The 22,664-nt window shown below is 39.5% G+C and overlaps 1 protein-coding gene across 5 annotated transcripts in view; it reads left to right on the top strand.

Moving 5' to 3' along the window:
* The first annotated feature begins 6,613 nt into the window (after positions 1-6,613).
* RBBP6 (RB binding protein 6, ubiquitin ligase) overlaps positions 6,614-22,664 on the top strand; it is a 33,154-nt gene continuing 17,103 nt past the window's right edge. For 2 of the 5 annotated variants that reach the window (XM_021081349.2, XM_085017313.1), the window contains exons 1-8: positions 6,614-6,680; positions 7,674-7,854; positions 12,322-12,421; positions 14,975-15,011; positions 19,404-19,448; positions 21,514-21,602; positions 21,700-21,796; positions 22,186-22,325. In XM_021081349.2, the coding sequence (XP_020937008.1) occupies positions 7,689-7,854; positions 12,322-12,421; positions 14,975-15,011; positions 19,404-19,448; positions 21,514-21,602; positions 21,700-21,796; positions 22,186-22,325 (674 nt within the window). In that variant the 5' untranslated portion in view covers positions 6,614-6,680; positions 7,674-7,688. Of the gene's footprint in view, positions 6,908-7,546; positions 7,855-12,321; positions 12,422-14,974; positions 15,012-19,403; positions 19,449-21,513; positions 21,603-21,699; positions 21,797-22,185; positions 22,326-22,664 lie in introns of those variants that run through there. The other 3 variants (XM_005662074.4, XM_021081346.2, XM_085017312.1) reach the window with 2 other exon arrangements.

Genomic DNA, 22,664 nt, shown 5'->3' with positions numbered 1-22,664 from the left:
TATTTTATTTGGTTTCACCTCTGTACAGCATTCTAGTGTCTGGATGGATTTTAATGTATTTATCTATTCTCATATCACAGGTATTTGGATTGTTTCAGCTTTTTGTTATTGAAAAAAAAAAGGTTCCAGGAGTTCCCATTGTGACTGGGAATCTGACTAGGAACCATGAGGTTGTGGGTTCGATCCCCAGCCTTGCTCAGTGGGTTAAGGATCTGGAGTTACCGTGAGCTGTGGTGTAGGTCACAGACTCGGCTCGGATCCCACGTTGCTGTGGCTGTGCTGTAGGCCAGCGGCTACAGTTCCAATTAGACCCCTAGCCTGGGAACCTCCATATGCCACAGGAGTGGCCCTAGAAAAGGCAAAAAGAAAAAAAAAAGAAAAAAGGTTCCAGGATTTCTTGCTATGGTGCAGTGGGATCAGTGGCACCTCTGCAGCACTGAGACTCAGGTTCAATCCCCAGCATAGCAGGTTAAGGATCCAGTACATCGTAACTGCAGTTCAGCTCTGTTCCCTGATCCACAAATTCCATATGCCGTGGGGCAGCCAGAAAATTAAAATAAAAAGAGAGCTTCCATGAAGTTCTTGTGCAAGTACACATGATTTCAATTTTGCCTTGGATGTATAACCAATAAGGTATGAAAAAGGTACTATATTTTTGGTCTGTCTTTTTTTTGGGAGGGGGGGGTGCTCACTGCAGCATGTGGAAACTCCCAGGCCAGGACCTGAACCCAAGTCATAGCGGTGAGTCAAGCCGCTGCAATGACAACACCAGATCCTTACCCACTGAGCCACACGGAAACTCCTTTTTCTTAATTTTTTTTTTTTTTTGGTCTTTCTGTCTTTTTTTTTTTTTTTTTTCAGGGGCGCACCCTTGGCACATGGAGGTTCCCAGGCTAGGGGGCTATTCGGAGCTGTAGCTGCTGGCCTACACCACAGCCACAGCAACACCAGATCTGAGCCGCATCTGTGACCTACACTGCAGCTCACGGATCCTTAACCCACTGAGCGGGGCCAGGGATTGAACCCAAGACCTCACGATTCCTAGTCAGATTTGTTTCTCCCTTACCTCCACAATGGGAATGCCTCCTTTTTTTTTTTCAACACATAACGCAAAATGTATCATCTTAACTATTTTTAAGTGTATAGTTTGCTAGCCTTAAGCACATTCACTTTGTGGTACAACAGATCTCTAGAACTTTTTTCATTCTGCAAAACAAACCCTATACCCACTGAACATCATCTCCCTACCACCCCCTTCTCCAGCCCCTACTTTCTGCTTCTAGGCAAGTAGTATCTTAACCCTGTTTCACAAATTAAGGGATGGAACTACTGATTCAAGAGGTATAGGAATGCTCAATTCTGTGAGATTGTTCCCCAAGATGACTCTTTCAGTGTAGACCCCACCAAGGATCAGAGGGAAGCCCATTGCTCCTCACCTCCAATGCACGACTTTGTCAAACTTCATGAAGTTTGCCAATTGAATATGTTGATCAAATGAACGAATAAGTGATGGGATATTGATAGTAGGCCGCTCATATCAGTTTTTAAGATCTCAGCTCAGGGAGTTCCTGTCGTGGGGCAGTGGTTAACGAATCTGACTAGGAACCATGAGGTTGCGGGTTCGATGCCTGGCCTTGCTCAGTGGCTTAAGGATCCGGCATTGGCGTGACCTGTCATGTAGGTCGAAGACGCAGCTCGGATCTGGCAATGCTGTGACTGTGGCGTAGGCCGGTGGCTAAGGCTCCGATTGGACCCCTAGCCTGGGAACCTCCATATGCTTCTGGTGCGGCCCTAGAAAAGACAAAAAAGACAACAACAACAAAAAAAAGAAAGTCCATTTGTTAGACCATATTGTGTTTGAATCAAGTCATAATATATATTTATGATTTTTCTTTTCTTTCTTTTTTTTTGGTCTTTTTGCTCTTTCTTGGGCCGCTCCCTCGGCACATGGAGGTTCCCAGGCTAGGGGTCTAATCAGAGCTGTTGCTGCTGGCCTACACCACAGCCACAGCCACAGCCACAGCAACGTGGGATCCAGGACACATCTGCGACCTACACCACAGCTCACAGCAACACTGGATCCTTAACCCACTGATCGAGGCCTAGGATCGCACCCACAACCTCATGGTTCCTAGTCGGATTCGTTAACCACTGAACCATGATAGGAACTCTGCTTTTTTCTTTATTAACAATATCTTTCACAATTTTGAAAGGAAAAAATAATCCTCACTCTGTATTATCTCCTCTACACAAAAATATTCAAATAGAGTTTAATTTAAAATCCGGAAGGTCATTCATAAGCTAGAGAGAAACATAAGCAAATAAATATCTAAGGTGAGTACTGAATGGCCAGAAACAGCTTTTGTTTGTTTGTTTGTTTTACTTTTTAGGGCCACATCCTTAGCATATGGAAGTTCCCAGGCCAGGGGTCGAATTGGAGCTGCAGCTGCCGGCCCATACCACAGCTCACAGCAACGCCAGATCCCTGACCCACTGAGTGAGTCCAGGGATCGAACCCACATCCTCATGGATACTAGTCGGATTGGTTTCCTCTGTGCTACAACAGGAACTCCAGGAAGTACTCTTTTAAGTATACAGGTAACAGTAAAAACCATGCAGGATAAAAGATTGATGGATTTTTAAAATGGAAAAAAAAAATTTTTTTCTTTTGGCTCTGTCTGGGACTTGAAGAAATTCCCAGGCCAAGGATCAAACCCAAGCCACAGCAGTGACAACTTTAACCAGTAGGCCACCAGGGAACTGCAAAAATGCAAAAGTTTTTGTAGACTACAATATAAGTAAATAAATACATAGGTGATATAAAGGCAATCAATCATCTGGGGAAGGGACATTGGTGATAGGGCGACATATGTATTTCCCAGGCTAGGGAACAAATAGGAGCTGCAGCTGCAGGCCTATGCCACAGCCATGCCATGCCACAGCCACAGCCACCGCAATACTAAATCTGAGCCGCATCTGCAATCTACACAACGCTGGGTCCTTAACCCACTGAGTGAGGTTAGAAATTGAACCCAGGAGTTCCCGTCGTGGTGCACTGGTTAACGAATCCGACTAGGAACCATGAGGTTGCGGGTTCGATCCCTGCCCTTACTCAGCGGGTTGACGATTTGGCATCGCCATGCGCTGTGGTGTAGGTTACAGATGAGGCTCAGATCCTGAGTTGCTGTGGCTCTGGTGCAGGCCGGCGGCTATAGCTCCGATTCGACCCCTAGCCTGGGAACCTCCATATGCCGCGGGAAGCGGCCCTAGAAAAGGTAAAAAAGAAAAAGAAAAAAAAGAAATTGAACCCAAATCCTCATGGATACTGTGTTAGCTTCTTAATCCACAGAGCCACAGTGGGAACCCCCAAATGTAATATTTTGTCAATTAGTCAAGCAACTTAATTAAATATGTTTAATGTGGGTTGTGGGTTATGTTTTGACCTGTTTGATGTGATATGAAGTGAGATCTTCATAAACGAGTGCCCAGGGTGAGCAAAGATTTGGAAAGGGCTCTTGGCTGAGGATAAAGTTTGGACCAACCAAATCATGACACTGATCAGGATATTCTCGGAAAGGACAGTTTGTCCTCGTCTGGCAAGGTTCTGATCCACTCTACCCCAAGGGAATGGCCTCCTTTAAATCAATCAGGCTGATTTAATTAAGTTGGGTTTGGAGGGGTTAGCCAGAGATGAGTGAAAGGATATAGATTCGCTACATTGAAGGCAGATGAATACCAAGATGATTTGTCATTTTCTTGTCCAGTTTTTCTTCTATTAGGTGTGACACTCCCCCTACCCCCCCCCCCGCCTTCTTTCACACAGAGATTTTTTTTTTCAAGAAAAGTAGCTGTTCTAAAGTGGACCCAAGAGCAAGAAAATTTTAGCAAGTTACCAAAGAAGATAAAGGTGAGGAAAATTTCTTTTTTATTTTTATTTATTAACTTATTTAGTCTTTTTGCCATTTTCTAGGGCTGCTCCCCTGGCATATGGAGGTTCCCAGGCTAGGGGCCTAATCGGAGCCGTAGCCGCAAGCCTATGCCAGAGCCACAGCAATGCCAGATCCGAGCCACATCTTCGACCTACACCACAGCTCATGGCAACGCCGGATCGTTAACCCACTGAGCAAGGCCAGGGATCGAACCCACAACCTCATGGTTCCTAGTCGGATTCGTTAACCACTGCACCACGACAGGAACTCCAAGGGAAATTTCTTACATGTGAAAAGCACAGGTGATGATGTGGTTGAACTACACTGTGTATGTTTGGATGCAGCTGCCTTTGATTTGCCAAAATCTTATGGCCACAGTATTTCTATAGATCACATAAAAATGTATTTAGTTATTCACACATATTTATTTTTATTTCTCATTATTATTATTGTTTTTGCTTTTCAGGGCCGCACCTGTGGCATATGGAGGTTCCCAGGCTAGGGGTCCAATCGGAGCTATAGCTGCTGGCCTATATACCACAGCCATAGCAACATCATCAGATTTGGCTGCAAATTACACCACAGCTCACGCGACGCCAGATCCTCAACCCACTAAGCAAGGCCAGGGATCAAACCCACAACCTCATGGTTCCTAGTCGGATTTGTTTCTGCTGCATCACAATGGAAACTCCTTCAACACATATTTATTGAGTGCCTAGTCTGTCCAGGCAGTGTTCTAAGAGCTGGAGATACAGCGTAAGCAAAAGAGGAAAAAAAAAAAACAAAAAACAAAACCCAAATCCTTTTCTTGGCTGGGGGGAGGCAGACGATTTATTTATTTTTGTCTTTTTGCCTTTTCTAGGGTGACTCCCGAAGCATATGGAGGTTCCCAGGCTAGGGGTCTAATCGGAGCTGTAGCCACCAGCCTATGGCACAGCCACAGCAATGCGAGATTCAAGCCATGTCTGGGACCTACACCACAGCTCATGGCAACGCTGGATCCTTAACCCACTGAGCAAGGGCAAGGATCAAACCCACAACCTCACGATTCCTAGTCAGATTCGTTAACCACTGCGCCACGATGGGAACTCCAAGACAGATAATTTAAAAGCAAACATAAACCTTATGAAGTAATGTTGAGTGCTTGGAAGAAAATAAAGAGAAAAGGAATGGAGAATTTGAGAATGATGAGAATAAAGCGTAAAGGAAATGGAGAATGGAGAATGATGACTAAAGGAATGGAGAATTTAGATAAGGTGGACTCAGGAGATTTTCTGATGAGATGATTGATTTAAACTGAGTTCCGGTAAGAATTTGGAGTGTGTATCTAGGAAGTCCCGGGCAAACTTTTCCACGTCACAGTCATATCTTGGCTGAGTGATCTTGTTCTCATCAACTAGCTTCTGTGAGCCTAGCCTATAAAATTCGGAGGCTGCAGAAAATGCATTTGTAAATATCAGTGATGATTGAAGTTCTGTGGCACAGTGGGTTAAGGACCCTACTTGGTCACTGCAGCAGCTCAGGTCACTGCTTTGGCGTAGGTTCAGTCCCTGGCCTGGGAATTTCCACATGCTGAGCGTGAGGCCAAAAAAATAATAATTATAGTGATTATTGCAGTTTATGAATACAATTTTATTACGTTATGAATTTTATGGATGTAATCACTTCCCCAAGCACCAAGGAAAAACACATTTTCATCCATTGAGGGGGTTCTTGGTACAGCTCCCTGAATCTATTATTAGTGATGGAATTTCGGACCCCACCACTGGGCAGACAGTCCCCTGATTCTGCCAATTCAGAAAATGCATGATCGCTAGCTTCAGTTCCCTCATCTATAAATTGAAGATAATGGTAGTGCTGACCACCTCGGGTTTTCTGTTGATGTTGTTAAAGTCACATTTGTTGAGCCACATTGAACCAAGTGCGAGGCATGGTCCTAAACAATGGAAATGTATTCATTTATTTAACCTATAACAACCCAGTAGATCAAGTACGATTTTTAATGGCATTTTATAACCAAGGAATCTGAGGCACGGAGGAGTAACCAGAGTCCCACAGCCAGGGTTCCAACCCAGACAACTGGGCTCCAGAGCATAGCAAAAAGTTTAGCCCTGTGCCTAGCACGTAGTAAGAACTCAAGAAACCTTTACAGTAGTGATTGTTGTCATCAGCCCTAGCCCGGGGCTGCTGCAGTTCTTTCTCCGTAGGACAAGCTTTCAGTAGCCAAGGTGTTGGCAGGGGAAGTCAGGGGGGGATGCTAGCATAGCAACCATGGCCTACTGCATAGCAACCATATTGTTTACTTAAGCTGGGGAGCTTGAAGGAGTAGAAAGCGGTTATAGGGAAGGGGAAGTTGGCCGGCCAGCCCTCCCCACGCCACTCTGGCGTGGAACCTAGAGCAGCAGCGGTCAAAATCTGAGCTCCCCGCCCCCGGAACCACCCGATGAGCCGGTCCTCTTTGCAGCCTCCCCCCCCCCGACCCCGCCCTTTGAGGCAGATGGTTTCTTCCGTTCTCCCGGCAGCTTCAGGTTCCGCGCTCCGGAGTCACAAAGCGCGGGGTCACGTGGGCGGGCCGGTGCGCTTTGTGACGCCACGGGCCCCGCCCCTCGGCCCGCCTATCCGCGCACGCCAGCCCCGCCCCGCGCGCGCCGCCCGTGCAATCCCTGCTTAAGAGACCCCGGAGTGGGGCGCTCGCCCGAAGCCAGGCCGCGTCCGCCATAGTGCCTGGCTTGGAGGTGTCGCCGGCGCCTGGTGAGGGCCCGAGAGCGGCAGGGGGGCGAAACAAAAAAGGGAGCCGGCGGAGCCCTCGCCCTTGCCCGGCGGTTTCCGGGCCTAATCTCGCGGTACTGGGCCGAAAGGCGACGGGAGCGAAAGGCGAGAGAAGCGCGGAGCACTCGGCGAGAGGAAGCGTCAGGGAGCCTCGGCGGCGTCGCCAGGGTCCGCCGAAGCCCCGCGGCCGCTGGCTGGGGCCCGGGGTGGTGAGGAAGCGCTGCGAGGCCTAGCCGAGGCCTAGTACCGGCTTTGTGTCTGAGGCGGCGTTGGCGGCGGCGGCGGGGGGGAGGCGGAGCCGGAGCCGGGGGCGGCCTGCGGGAAGGCCTCTCCTCCGCCGACCGCGCGTTTCGGCCTAGGCCGCGGGGCCGCCCGTGGCCTCCGGGAGGCAGGCGAAAGGGGTCTGTGTGTGGTGGGGGCCTGGGCCTGGGGCAGCCGACGGCGGTCGTCCGGAAGCCAGGAGGAGGCGAGAGGCCGCTCGTGGACTCCGGGCCTAGGCCCTCTCCCCTCAACCTTCTCCCGGGGCCTGGGTCACCCCCATCCACGGAGAGAGAGAGAGAGAGAGACCAACCGGGAGGTGCGGCCGCGCAATGGACCCCTGACCCCGCGGGGTCACTCGGACTCTTAACGTGTGGACTGACCGCAACTGACTGCACCGCCTGCCCCCGTCTCCTGCCGGCCCTTAGCATGAGCGAGGGGGACCCAGCCGGGTGACATTGTGCCCGTTGGCGGATTCTCGCTTGCCCCCTGCCCCGTCCTCGTCCGCCTCCTCCCACATGAAGCGCTTCTGAATATCCGGGGGCGGGTTCTGGATCATTGTTTTTACGAACCCCTGCTTGTGGTTGGGGGGGTATTTAATCTGAGGCCTTAGGGTCCTTCGGTGTCTCTGAGTGTTTTGTGTGTGTACATATTTTGCTCTTAAGTTTATAAATATACACATATTGAGCGTGTCCACGTCTCCTCGCTGAACCTTAGGCATCCTTTGGCACCATGTCCTGTGTGCATTATAAGTTTTCCTCTAAACTCAACTATGATACCGTCACCTTTGATGGGCTCCATATCTCCCTCTGCGACTTAAAGAAGCAGATTATGGGGAGAGAGAAGCTGAAAGCTGCCGACTGCGACCTGCAGATCACCAACGCGCAGACGAAAGAAGGTAAGGGCCGCGTGGGCTCCAGATCCCTGCTGGGTGAAGATAGATGCTGGTGATGAGGTGCCTGGCAGGAGACTAACCGCCATTACGTCTCTTGTTGACTGTTCGTTCTAACACTTGGGGTGCGACTTAAATTGATAGCCTAGGGTTGCAGCAACCAGCTTCGAGTTTAACTGACTCGATTTCTGCATACTTGGATGATCGGGAACAGAATAATCCCAGATCGTGCGAGCCTGATGATTCCTCCCCAGAGGCTTTTTAAAGTGAGGATTGGGGTGGCACAGGGTGAGGGGGTGTCATCCAGGTTCTTTGAGCGCTTGCCCTGGGGTGTTTTCGAACCTGTTTGTCTTCGGAGGGGAGGAGAGCATAAGCAGGGCTTGTTTGTTAAAGTGGCACTAGAGATACTTCTCTAACTTTCTAACCAAACAACGTTTGGGGGTTTAATGGCAAATTTTATGTCCTCCTTTTTCTTCCTCTTCCGATGTTTTAATTTAGTAACTTAGTTTTAATTTTGGAGTTGCCTGTGTTGTGAGATCCTTACTTTTAATGTTTTTGAGGGTGTATATAACGCAGCCAGTCTTTAATGTTGAAATTGCTTTTGGAACTTGGTATGCACTTTTGTCTTGGGTGTAAATTCCAGAATTACTCATATAGTAATCAAGTATTTGAACTATTATTTCATCACATTATTCCTAAAATTTAGCAATTTTGTAAAGATCAAAAAGTAGATTTTTCTTTTTTAAAATAGTAATTGCTAGACTTTACATGATTGTGTTTGATACAGGATACTGAAAAGTAGTAGGCTGCTATGACAAGAGTATAAGTCAGTCCCTAATTGGAATCATTAAGTTATTTCTCCTTTTTAAAAGCATTTTATATGATATTGAGAATTTAACATAGATTTGAGAATGTGACAAAACAGCCTTTTCAGGCTCTGACTTTCAAGTTGTTTTGGTTTCTGTTTCTCAGTACTGTAATGCTGATGTGTAGTTTTTAGTAGGTCAGTCTTTTGAGTTTTATTGATGGGATGAGAGATAAAGTGAAGTTCCAGTTGGGATATTTTATTGATCAGTAAATTTGGCTTAACGTGGGACTTGGATTCTTTTAGTTGAAGTTAGGGGTGTGCACTTCTAGCATTATAGTTTGGTAAATAGAGTAAATCTTATGTTGTACAAGAGCTGTTTCCATTTACATCCAGACATAAGTATAATCATGTTATGTTAAGGAACAGTACCAGTGGCATTTCATAACTCCGAAGTACTTGGTAAGGAAAAACTTTATTTACTCATGTGGTAATACATGAAATATTCTCCACTTACCCACTTTTTTCAGTGTATCATACCTAGGCTTTGGTAATTTTTCCTCTACTGAGGAAAAATTGTTGGTGATCATGAACAACTTTTAAAAATACTACTCAATAAAATATCTTTAAGGAAATATTCTTTTTTTAAAATCACAAAAGTATCCCTGAAGCATTATAGTCATACTTAACAGATGGATTTGTAAGAATTTTTTGCCATCGTGATGTTAGTGATACTGAGAAGGAAGAAAATATAAATGAAATTGGAGAATATTAAGGCAGCTTTAATCATATAATGTGCAAATTTTGTATTTTACTGGAGTATAACACAATTTAGTCATTTAGGCTTAGACTCAGTCCATCTCTCCACCTAACGATTACAACTTTGTTAGACTGGAGTAAATTATGGCTTTTGGAATTTTTGTCCACAAATTTAAGAGTTTTGTGATAGTGTTATTCTTTTTCAAGCCGGGAAATTATGTGATGTTATTTTTACAAATGCTGAGAGCAACATATTTTTTTTATATATTTGTCAATTATCATTATTAGAGATAGTTTTGCTATTAGATTGGCTAAGAAAAAATTCACATCTTATGTAATCTTTAAATTAGGGGAGAAAAAGACATACAGTCACTTGATGAGTTTTATGGGAAATAGTACCCAATGTCACAAGGCAGCTGAGTAAAATGCCACTTGGTATTAGCACCATCCAGTGAAATAAAAGAGAACAGAATAAATATTTATAGCTTCAGAGTTAGGATATTGCCTAGGAAAGAATGCCGAACTGGATCACTTTAGTTTGTTTGAATTAATATTTAAATTATCTAATCTATCATGTTTTTATAAAACATTCTTTAAAGTTTTGGAAATATGTCCATGTTTAGGACTCCTAAATCTTGGACGAAAATGCTTGAATCAGAATTTCATGGTTTAGGTTTAAGAATCCTGCTTCTTTATTTTTAGACTATTTCAAAATGGATATCAAATCATCTTTTTGTGTGTTTTTTTCCTATACAAACTTATTTTCCTACTTTTCTGCTTATTTGTAATTAACCCCCCCCAAAAAAAACCCAACAACAAAACAACTTTTACTTTGAACTTAATGAGAAAGATTCATAATCTGAGGATGAAGTATTTTCAAAAGGTTTTTTTCTCTATTTCTTAATTCTCTGTTTTTCATTTATCTATGGTCTTCATGTTTTTAGATTAAAAATGATGTGTTGCATAGAAAGGGTCTTTTGATGCTAACAGGCTACTAAGGAGATATTTTAAGGGTGGGAAATCATCAGTGTACTTTAAAAGGTCACTTAGAAAGTATCCGGCATCAGGGCACCTGACACAGTGCTGCGCTGATTGAATAAGTTGTCTTGGAAAGGTATCCTGAACACACTTGCTACTTGTTCCACAGGGAACTCTTGAGAGTTGTTACATAGTCAGAAACTTAGCTACGGGATGTTTGACACTGTTGTTTCTAGAATTTTTTGAAGATTCCTCATCTCCCCTGTTGCCAGCTTTTTTACTGCCTAAGCCTAGAATGCTTATCATATGTGATAAACTTAAAAATAATTAGAAGAACAAAGCCATTTGAAACAGAAACTTAAAAGAACTAAGTAAACTCAGTAATCTTAAAAGAGTTGGGAGTTCCTCTCATGCCTCAGTGACTAAGAACCCAACTAGGATCCGTGAGGATACAGGTTCAATCCCTGGCCTTGCTCAGTGGGTTAAGGATCCAGCATTGCCTTGAGCTGTAGCGTAGGTCACAGACGAGGCTCAGATCTGGCATGGCTGTGGCTGTGGCGTAGGCCAGTGGTTACAGCTCTGATTAGACGCCTAGCCTGGGAACCTCCATATGCTGAGGATGCAACTCTATAAAGCAGGGGAAAAAAAAAAAAAAAGGAGTGATTAAGGTAAATGGGTACATTGTTATATCTGTCTCCTTGTAGTGGATTATTTTTCTTTTTGGTAACTTTACTAGTTCCTTTCTTAGCAAAAAAAATTTTTAAACCATAATTAAATTCATTGGTCATGTTTCTTTTTTAATCTCATTCTTGCAGAAGTATTGCAAGTTTTGGTCTGAAGAGTAGAAAAATCCTTCCTTCCTGTTTGTGTTCTCAGAAAGTGACATCCCTGTTCATCCAGTTGCTTAAGCCAGGAACCCAGGGACAAATGCCTGTTTCCTTTTTCTCCTTCATTTCCACCCCCAATCCCAATCCATTGGAAAGCCTTCAGTTCTACCTTAAAACATTTGGACTCTCGATTTCTCTGTCACATTCCAGAACAGATCATTATTCCCTCTTACCTGAGCTACCCAGCAGTCTCCTTATTAGTCACCCTCCTTATTAGTTTCTCTTCTTGTTCCCCTGCAGGTTCATTTTCCACTTAGATATCAGAGTTATCTTTTTAAAATGCAAATCAGATTGCCATCATTTCTGTTTAAAATCCTTCAGTGACTTCTTACTGTACTTAAAAACAAAATATAAATCGGTGTATATAATCTATACCTCCCTGTATTTCAAGTCATCTCTTCATTTTCATTAACTGTTCTGGCCTTTTTGTGTCATTTTTTTCACTTGCTTTTCTATCTGAAACATTCTCTGTCAAGCGTTTTTGCACTCTGGTTGACTTCTCAGTTAAGTCTCAAATGTCAGTTCCTTAGACAGGCTGCCTTTGAATCAACATGCATCTTTTAATTCTTTATTGCAAAGCCCTTCTGCATTCAGTGTGCCATAATTTATTTGTTCAGTGTGTCTTTCCCAGTAATACTCATTTTGGGGGCTCAGGAGAGAGAATTTTCTCATTCTAAATAGCATAATTTTTCTCATGTGGTTCAGATGTCTAGCATTACTGGCTACAGTGGAGAATGACAGTCTTGCTGAGATTTGGGGTTCCACAGAAGTAGAGGTGCCGGAGCCAAGAACCCAGTGATACTATTTGATATCCTTTAAGGAGAAGCCCTTTAAGGCTTTGGGCTTTTGTTCTGATAGTATCAGTAATCTAGATGCAAGGAACATGTAGTTATTAGTGCTCCTTTGTATTTAAGATTATGTCCCATAAAATTTATGTTTGGAAAAAAGAAATTTATGTTTGGTTGAAGTTTTCTAATTCTTGAGGCTTACTGGCTTACCCAAATCTCCAAATAGAAATTCAACTCTTTATATTTTTATTTACAGAGTATACTGATGATAATGCTCTAATTCCTAAGAATTCATCTGTAATTGTTAGAAGAATTCCTATTGGAGGTGTTAAATCTACAAGCAAGACATATGTTATGTAAGTATCAAATCCCATGTCTTTAATAAAGTTCTCAAAATAAACTTTTATTTTATGAAAAAGAACGGGTACATTTTTGAACGGAACTCATTCCTTTACCCTAACCAGTATGTCTTTATCTTTAAATTATGAGGACGGGTTTGTTTTTTTTTTTTCCTGATTTCTTCTTCCAGTTTCTTAACGTGTAGTTAGGAGTAAAGAGTAAAAGCTATTAGGAAGACTTTTTGCTCTGTGTAGGTAATATTTACAAAGAAAAGAAAACAATGTTTAGTGAATAAATATTTCTATCCTCCTCTTTGGTTTTTATTGACCTGCACACATTTTTTCCTTATTTTTTCACTATAAAAATGTTTGTGTCTTAAGAGACCTGTCCTAAATACTTTGTCGGCATCACACTGAATACAGTAATAGTCACTTTTGCTCAATAAGGGGTTTTTGTTGGGAAGCTGTAGCATTTATAGGATTTGTGAGCACAGACACTGAAATGAGGCTTTAAGGTTTGACTCCATTTACTGCTTCACACCAGTAGCGTGACTTTGGACAAATTACGTAAAGTCTGTGCCTCAGATTCCTCAAAATAGGAATATGAGTATTTAACTCAAGGGAGTTGTAGGAATTGAATAGTACTTAGCACATGGTAAATGCCCTTTATTGGAATAAGAACACAGCAGTATTTTAGGAGTAGTCTAGAGCTTAAGAAATTCACTATAAAGGGGCAGGCTTAAAACTTTAATTTTCTCAGCTTTCTTGCAATTTTAATGGTGATAATAGACTTATAATACTTGAGGAGTTCCATGGTGGCCTAATTGTTAAGAATCCTGCTTTGTCACTCCTGTAGCTGGGGTTTGAGCCTCAACCATAAGAACTTCCACATGCCATAGTCCTGCCCAGAAAAAGAAGAAGAAAAAAAAAAGAATTATATATGAAAGGGGTAGCAACATGGGCTCTTTAAGGGGTAATGATTTTTACTTAGAGGTGAGGTAGCCTTGAAATTCTGGCAAATTCTGCTTTTGGTCAATGAAAAATTCTGAAATTTGCCAGTCGTGGGAAATGGAATGTGTTCTTGGAGTTGAAGTAAAATAAAATCATTTCCTGGAGCTTTACCTTATGTAGGCAAGTTTCCATTCTAAGGATATTCTCATTAACGTTTAAGGTAAAGTTATATTCCATATCTTAACATTTGGAGGTTCTTTGTGTAATTTCTTCTATATAGTAACAAAAAGCTGAAAACTTTTTCATTCTGTAAATATCAAGTGAACCATGTGTCTTTCTCATATAATCGTTGAGAAGTTATATGGGAACTTTAAATTCTATATAATTTTGAGAAATTATATAAGAAGAATTAATTTCTAGAATCTAGTGTGACATTACTCATTAAGTTACCACTGCTTTTTAAAAATAGCAAATGTTCAGTTTCAATAGATTTTTTTGATATTCAGAGGTTTTGGGGGAGAGAATTGTTTAAAGTATATGGGAAAATAATTGCCTCTTGCAGAATTGCATGTTAAATCACTGTGTATACAATTTCTTTTGTAATACATTTGTCTCATGAAATGCCTTTGAATTTGTAGAGCAAATACTAGTAAATAAAACTTTGTTTTTATCTCAGTATTTCCAGATCATGTACAAACTTAGAAACTCCTTTCAAATGCTATCTAACATTTCTCTGTAGTCAGGATAGTATAAGTTTAAACTGAGCCTAAAAGGCTGTATTTTAGCACCTCAGTGAAGTATAGTTGATTTTCTTGAGCTTATCTGTATATGAATTTGTTCAATTGTCTGTAAACACTTAACTCATTCTTTTAAAATATTCTGTCAGACTGTGTGGGATTTTTCTGTAATCTAACTTACAGAAAAATCTCATTGAATCTTTGGTTATTGTCTTGAGACCTAAAAAAAATAATAAACTGCCACCTTGTCTTTCTAGATTTGAAATTTAGTTTTTAGAGCACAGCAATTTCTCGGGGATCCAAATTACAGAATGTTACCAGCAGTGGTCTTGCTTTAAGGAAATCGGATGTATGAAAATTCACATTTGTACCTATTAAAAAACTGGGGAATAATATAATTGTTCAATCTATTAAGAGTTTACCACAAAATTTTGAAATAACGAAAATCCTCATACTACCCTTCAGAAAACATTTTTCGTGAGAGCCAAGATACACAGAATTCCCCAGTGTGTGTGTCTTTGTGTTTCTTTTGGCCCCACCCATGGCATGTGGGAGTTCCTGGGCCAGGGATCAGACCCACACCACAGTTGCGACCTGTGCCACAGCTGTGGCAGTGCTGGATCCTTAACCCACTCACTGTACTGCAGGGGAACTTCCTGGATTCTTTTTTTTTAAACCAGAAATGCTTCTTAAACGTGGGAAGGATTAATCAAGGTAGTATATTTATTACTTTGGAAGTTGGCTATTTTTAAATCTTTGTGCCATGGAAAAAATTTGTGTTCCTAAAAATATGTTATTGGAGAGGTGTTTTTAAAAAGCACAAAAATCCGTTAATAGCTACTCACAGATAGCTAATGCTATTTTCCTTTTTGTTCTTTTTTAGAAGTCGAACTGAACCAGTGATGGGAACTTCAAAAGCAGTATGTAAAAACACAATCTCACACTTTTTCTACACATTGCTTTTACCTTTATAATGTAGCAGTGAAGTTAATCATTTTAGAACGTAATATCCAACCGATCATAGTACATATTGTAAATAAAGTGTATTTCGATGACAGCTCAGTTGAATATGGATATATGTGGCATAATTTGCACACTTTATTTTGTAGAAACGGGTAATTTGTGCCCCAAAATCACTGTTTCATATTAAATATGATAGCATTCTCCCTGTATGACACTGTGTTGTACAGTTAATGTATGATCCTTTTTAGGTCGTGTAGGTTTACACTAATGAACATGGTAACATGTTCTACATCTGTCTGTCTATAGTTAGTATTTTGTATGTATGTACAGGCTGTTGTGTGCTTTTTGTTTCTTGCAATAAAAAAATGTTTGGAGTGTATATTTTGCCATTTTCACGTTGTATCACTTAGTTTTTTTTTGGTTTTGGTTTTTTTTCCCTGCCTGATTGATGGCTTTGAAAAATGCGTTAGCAACATCCAAAGCTCATATTTAAAGTTTGATGCTTTCTCCAAGTTCAGACACATCATAGAAAAGAGCTTTCCAGAGATCATTGATTCAGCTTTTATTATTTAGTTTTGCTTTATTTGGCGATTTTGAGCTCCTATTCTTTGTTTATATCTGTACTGTAAAATGAAACCTGAAATTGGGCCCCCTACAAGTATATTTTCAATATCTCGTCGATGATTTTGATGAATTTATACAATTGAGTACGTCATTCTCAAATTTTAATAGAAGTCTTCTAGTCTGCTCAGCTGTCCAAATTAAAGGATTTCCCTCTCACAAGATTAAAATGCCGCATTTAATTGTAAGGTGACTGAAAACTGTAGTTTTTTTCCAAGTTTACTCCCCTTAACCAGGTTAACATCTTAATTTTTATGATCACAGATTAATCTTAAGTATGACACCATTTTGATTTTGAGTTTCTAACTAAAAGGTAGCAGCATTCCTAAGTTGTGGGGCAAAACGTCTGTTTGAGAACAGAGGTCTGTAGCATTTGGGTTCTGTAAACTTGATGGTTCTCTAAACATTGCTCAGGCTTGATTTGTACACAATCCAAGATGTCTGAAATCTTCACTTAGAATTGAAGGGTATTGCTTGCTGTTTCACTTTATCCTTTTTAAATTCTACTGATCTTTTTAATTGTGTATCAGGCATTTCACTAACCTTGGATCATTGGATCTTAAACATGATAACATAGAATATCTGAACTTTGGACTTACTCTCTAAAGTATGGCCTTTAGTTCTAATGGAACTAAATGTAGTGATTCAAAAATCAAAGCTTAGCGTTTTGGGGTTTTTTCCCCCCTCTTTGGGATATATGGGGGGTTTTTTGGTTTTTTTTTTAAGCCATAATGCTGTAAAAACTGTCCACAAGTTTCTGTTTTGCTGGTGATTGGTTTAAAACTGATTTTTATGTATCCAAATGCTAGCACAAATTAGATTGACTATCCTGGTGACTGTAGTAGTTAATGTAACACATTTTGTGTAAAGTACATTTTATATAGTATTTAAACTAATTCAGATGAAGTTTTATTTCTTGAAAACAGTTATTTCCTTTTTGTTTATTAGCATGTGTATAAACACAGATCACATGTTCATAAATAAAGTTAACATTCTATTAGCCTTGTGTGTTCCCTGGCATGTCTGTATTACACTTATAAAAAGCAGTTTATTTTATGCTTATTTAGGTTTCTCTTTTCTTTCTTCTTCCTCTTTTTTTTTTTTAATAACTTTAAAAGTGGCCTTAATTTTTAGAATTATTTGAAGTAGAGACATTAGATAATTTAATATCCCCATCATTTATTCGCTTGGGGGTACATTTGCTGACATTTAGGATTTGGAAGACTATATTCATAAAGCATGATTAGCGCCCATCCTAGGAGACCTACTGTGCACATTCAAAAAAGCCAATTAGGACAGGGTTGCTAAACCAGATTTTAAAATTCTGACTAGTAAAAGTAAGTGTATATACATTTTTGGTAACTTAAACCAGCTCTAAATAAGGATGGCTGTTTCTGTCTATACTATAGTTTTGTTTGGAGTCATCCTTCCATGTTGGTACTCAAAAGCTGCAGGTTCTTCCTGCTAACTAGACATCAGAATTACATTTTGTAAGATCTTTTCATTTGAAGCAAGAAAAGATTTCAGATTCTTAGTCTGAGAAGCAAGACCACAAATTTGATAGGAGGAGTTGGGTTAATTTTAATAATGTCTAAAGTGTACATTGATCAGGTTTTTTTGAGACTCCTTTTTTTAAGTAGTTTTTTAAATAATCTGAATGCTGCTGTGTTTATTGATGTTTATCACATATAAATTCCTAGTCATTTTTAAACCATTCTCTGTCAGCATTTTACACTTGTTTTTTAGTACCTCACTGTGTAGAAAAAAATTGGATGCCTTTCTAAATTTGTGGTGAATTTGACTTCCTTGTGTATTATAAGATGCTGAAGTGCTATAGGGATTATTTAGTGGAGAAAACTGATTTAGATGCTGTTGAATATCTGAAGCCTTTTTAACTAAATAAATATACAGTACTAATAAGTTGGCAGGAAGCTAAAAGAAAGGATAGGAAATTGGGCATAATAACCAAAAGACAGTTTAGGAGTGAGGAGAACAAAAAATGATACATATATATATATATTTTTTTTTTTAGTTCCAGCAGTGAAAAAAAAAAGTCATATAACTGCTTTCTTTCTGAGGAAATGATCAGTATGCATATTCTAGATAGTAATGGGCTATTTTTAAAGGGTATTAATTTGTTTTATTGGTTAGAAACATAGTATAGATGATGGGTAACAGCAGTTTGCTCTTGTTTCTTAAAATGCAGGTAATTTAATTCCTGGTTGAGGTAAAGTGTTACCCTCTTCAAAATAGTTTGAATAGGTCAAAATTTATATGGGATAAAAATAGCCTATTCTTTCAGTTTTTATTTTAGTTTTAACTTAACTCTTGAAAGACTGGTTCTTTAAAGAAAGAACACTTCAGAGCTGAACAAGAGTGAGAACCCACTGGTGGATTGATTATATGGTTAGGAATGTGGGATTATGCATTATGGACTCTACAGTCCCTCAATGTGGAGCTAAGTACCTTTGTTGAAATAAACATCCCCGTAATATTTATAAGCTGTATTTTAAATTTAGCCAACATTAGTTTTACTTCCATTTATAGAATTCCTACTGTGGTGGGTGTTGATACTCATATTGAAACAGGTTACATTTCTCTTCGGGGTTCTAAGTCATGTTGCTTTTATTATCATACCCTTAGCTCTCTGGAATACTTGAAAAATACATAAAGACTCACTTTTTTTTTTTCTTTGATCCAGACATCTTGTTGCAGTCTCTCCATTTTAAAGAAGAGTTCTGACCCATAATGCATGAGAAATTTATAACATTTTGAATAAGCAACCCACTTAGTACATAGGAAGCTAATACTGTTTTCATTTTGGTACACTTGTAGGGAAATCATATTTTTAGAGTTACATGCTGCAGGGGTGTGTGTGTGTGTGTGTGTGTGTGTGTATACATACACATACATAAACACTTTTTTAAAAAACTGATATTAACATCATTTCAGGGGAACAAATAATGAATTTTTAAATGTTGCCTTTGAAAATACATTTTTTTAAAGTCCTCTTATATCCATGTTTACTACTTGCTCCATTTGATTAAATTAACTTTATTTTCTCTGCATATTGAAGTCCATCCTATAACTGCTCTGTTTGCCCTTGCCCCAGAGTGCCTTTTGTTTTCCTTTATTTGCCTTACCATCTTTGCCCTGATAAAGCTGTGGTTTCTTTGGCAAGAAGCTGTTGTTAACTCTTTGTAAGGGAGAATAAACTTATTCAGACTGAGCAGTTCATACGCAAAGAAGAAAAACGTAGCAGTTATCTGGGAGCTGTTTTATTAAAGCAATTATCTGAGCCTTTAAAGAGCTGCTTGTTTTTACAAGGTTATATAATGGCATTACAGGAAAGTTAGATTTCTTATTCTCTCTTCTAGTGTACCTTGTCTTGAGCATTAGCAGATTTAGAGACCATTGCTAGACATGGAACTCTTGGTATTTAATCACCACTCTGAACAATTTTTCTATGTAATAAACTTTTCTTTACCCTGTTTTCTCATTGTGATGACTCCCCCTCAACAGTTAGCCTTTATTTACTGTACATGAGATGTATGGAGAAGGATAAGTGAGGTGAGCTACATTTCAGCTTTAAAACAAGATAACATTCTTTAGAAAACTGCTAAGAAAATTCCCAATACTTGAACATTAGGTGGCATTAGGGACTAAATGATCACTTTCAGATGTTTTCAGTGTGGAACTTGAATGTGTGTTTAATTTTTTGTGAACAGATTGATGACTCATCTGCGTCTATTTCTCTGGCCCAGCTTACAAAGGTATATACATATATATATATATATTCTTGAAAATATAAATCTTTTTCTAACATCATTTTTTCTTTAATGTGGAACAGTTGTTTTAAGAGGGGTTGGGGGAGGAGATGTTTTGCAGGAGCATTGTACATATAACTATCCTGTAAAGAGTAGTTGCTGTTTTGAGAAGATAGGGGGAGTATTTTGTCAGCTTCACCATAATGATGGAGTATTGTTCAACTTCAAGACAGAAGAAACAGGAAGCTACACTTACTTTTTTCCCTCATTCATTTTGTTTAATTATACATTGGAAACTTAACAAATTTCTGGAGGAATTCCCTGATTTTGGCTGTCAATTATGTGGACTTTCTTTAAGCAGCCAAAATAGAAGCTTTTTTTTTTTTTTTATGGACGATTGCGTTGTTATTTCTTGACTATTTGAATTGATCCCATAAAGGTCAACATTTTAAATGTTATACAATTGTTTCTTTATGCTATAGACTTGTAGTCTGTCTGCATTAGAAAAAGTTTTAAACAACCTAATTTGTTTGAACACAGACTACATGAATTGTGTAAATGTATAAGGTTGTTTGCAGGAGTATACCAATGTGTATGTTTGGCAGAGGGGCCAATTGTTACCTCCTGAAATCATTGTACATGCCATGTTTTACAATAAGATTGCTTGCAATTTTCTGCTCAACAATGTGTACCTTTTGTTTGGGAAAGCACTAGTGATGGATGACTTTTTAAAACAATAGACTTAGTTTTGCAAATCATGCCTCTTAGGGGGGAAACAGGCAACAATTACAGAATAGGCAGATTTGGGGGCCAAGAAGGAAGTTTTCCATTTTTGCAAAAAATCCTTTTTTCCCTACTATCAAAATATAAAACCAAATTTAGCAACTGAGGTTAATGAGTAGATGGGTTTTCCATTAGTGCTGTCCCTATCTTGTCCTTGGCTTTATTGTTACAGGTTTTGTCCTTACCCCCTAGAATGTATCCTCCCCAAATGTCCTAGTAACAAATACAGCTTTTTAAGTTCCTCTTTGGGAAAACTAAACATTAAAGTTGATGATTCTAAAACATAAAGTGGGCTAAAACCAATCTCTATAATAATGCAAAGTGTTTTAGCGTAGAGTTAACATCTTTAGCAGCTTATAGTTCATTGTTTTAATTCTTATGTACTGTAAGGACCATATTTGAGTTCTGATCTATTCCTACCGTTGTTTGTGGGAAGCAGTTGGGGATTTTTTTTTTTTTTTTAACTATTTGTAAGTTAATGTTTGGGTTCAAACAAATTAGTTGTTCAACATCTGTAATCCAGTTTTCTGTAAATGTTGCTGTTGTTCTAAGCTCTGTTAATGTTAAGCATTCTTTGTATATAAAATTACAATAAAATGTTAAAACTGGTTGCTTGTTTTGTGAATGAATGTAAAGATAAAGCCCAATGAATGGCCGATACGAGTGCTAGATGTTTGAAGATTCAAGCTATTAGGACTCACTCCCTTAGACCCTGCTTATATCTAGACTACTGTATGTAATACCTTAAAGATGAAATTCATAAATTTTTGAAGAGTTGGATTTAAAATTTGAATGCTCGGTGCATGTGCTTTGCATTTAAAGTCACAAATTTGACACCAGCACCTAAAGAGCCTTCTGACTTCTAGTATCTGCTACATAATATGTTCAGTTGTTCTACCCCCAAGCCTATCTTCAAGTGTGTGCTTGACATTTGATGCTTAATGCTGTGACACTTGAATTATTTTTTAAGGTTTAAAAACATCAAGTGTTTCTCTCCTAACTTAATCTGTTTTTAATTCTTAGGGGAGCAGTATGCAAATCTTAATGTAAGGTACAAACAGGGTCTAAGGTTTGAGTGTCCCCAGAAAGACTTTGTTTTAGCCCCGTAGACACCCAAACATCATGTAATGACCTAAAGAGCTCCCAGTGCCTCTTGTAGGCTGTACTTGTCAATAACTTTTTATGCAAGATTAGATACTGCTCTTTACAGGATGAGTGGTGTTGTCTTTGGCTGTGTGGTCTTAAATGTGTTTCTAATGTGTGTGTCAAATAATTACCTGTTAAACAGACTGCCAATCTGGCTGAAGCCAATGCTTCTGAAGAAGATAAAATTAAAGCAATGATGTCGCAATCTGGCCATGAATACGACCCAATCAAGTAAGTTCATAAATATTTTATCCTAATAGGTACCCACGTCAAACCTAAAGCATTTTTTCAAGTCTTTGTGTACATGTAATTTTTCTTCCCCTTTCAGTTACATGAAGAAACCTCTAGGTCCACCACCTCCATCTTATACCTGTTTCCGTTGTGGTAAACCCGGCCACTATATTAAGAATTGCCCAACAAATGGGGTAAGTTCAAAGGAGAAACTATGATAACAACTTATTTTTCTTAAAATTTGTGCTTAGCCATGTTATTTTTCTTGGTAAATACTGGCTCCTCTTGTTATAATGGCAAGTGAGCCTAGCCTCTGAAGCCACATTGCCAGGCTTCAAATCTTAACACTGGCACTTCACAGCTGATTGAGCAAGTTACTTGATTTCTCCAAGCCTGTTATTTCTTCTCTGTGAAATGGAGATAATAATAGTACTTATCTCAGATGGCTGTTAGGATTAAATGAGATAACGTATGTAAAGCAATACAAATAATAAAAGCAGTTAATAGGCACTGCGTGCTAGCTAATATTAAATAAAGGTAACTGCTTTTTCTCTTCCTCCTCTCTCCTTCCCCATCTGTACAGGATAAGAACTTTGAATCTGGTCCTAGGATTAAAAAGAGCACTGGAATTCCCAGAAGTTTTATGATGGAAGTGAAAGATCCCAACATGAAAGGTGCAATGCTTACCAACACTGGAAAATACGCAATACCAACTATAGATGCGTAAGTATTCAATTAGGTGTGGTCTGCGGAGACCTCAGTCAGTCCAAGTGATAGTGTTTTATTTAATCTTGGGCTCATAGCTTGGCTACTTGGATTCCTTATTCAACATTGCATACCAAGGCTAGGTCTGCACATGTCGTGTTTCCGTGTTAAGAATGAGAGGCTGCAGTCTGCTCCATTTAAAGTGAATTTAAAATGGATTTGGGGTTTTTTTTTGTTGTTGCCAGTGAGTGCCACTTCCCTTGTGGTCTTCTGATTTTTCTTTTCCTGTCATCCCCTGCTTTATTCTTCATTCATATACATACTCCCACATAATCTTATATGTTATTCCCATTTTTT

This window comes from Sus scrofa, chromosome 3, assembly GCF_054392235.1.
Source record: "Sus scrofa isolate SSC_HxYL_T2T_F1_AM1 chromosome 3, Sscrofa_HxYL_maternal_Yorkshire_Landrace_v2.0, whole genome shotgun sequence".
Taxonomy (NCBI): Eukaryota; Metazoa; Chordata; class Mammalia; order Artiodactyla; family Suidae; genus Sus; species Sus scrofa.
The sequence above is the reverse complement of the archived record's forward strand: the minus strand, read 5'-3'. Positions and strand labels throughout refer to the sequence as shown.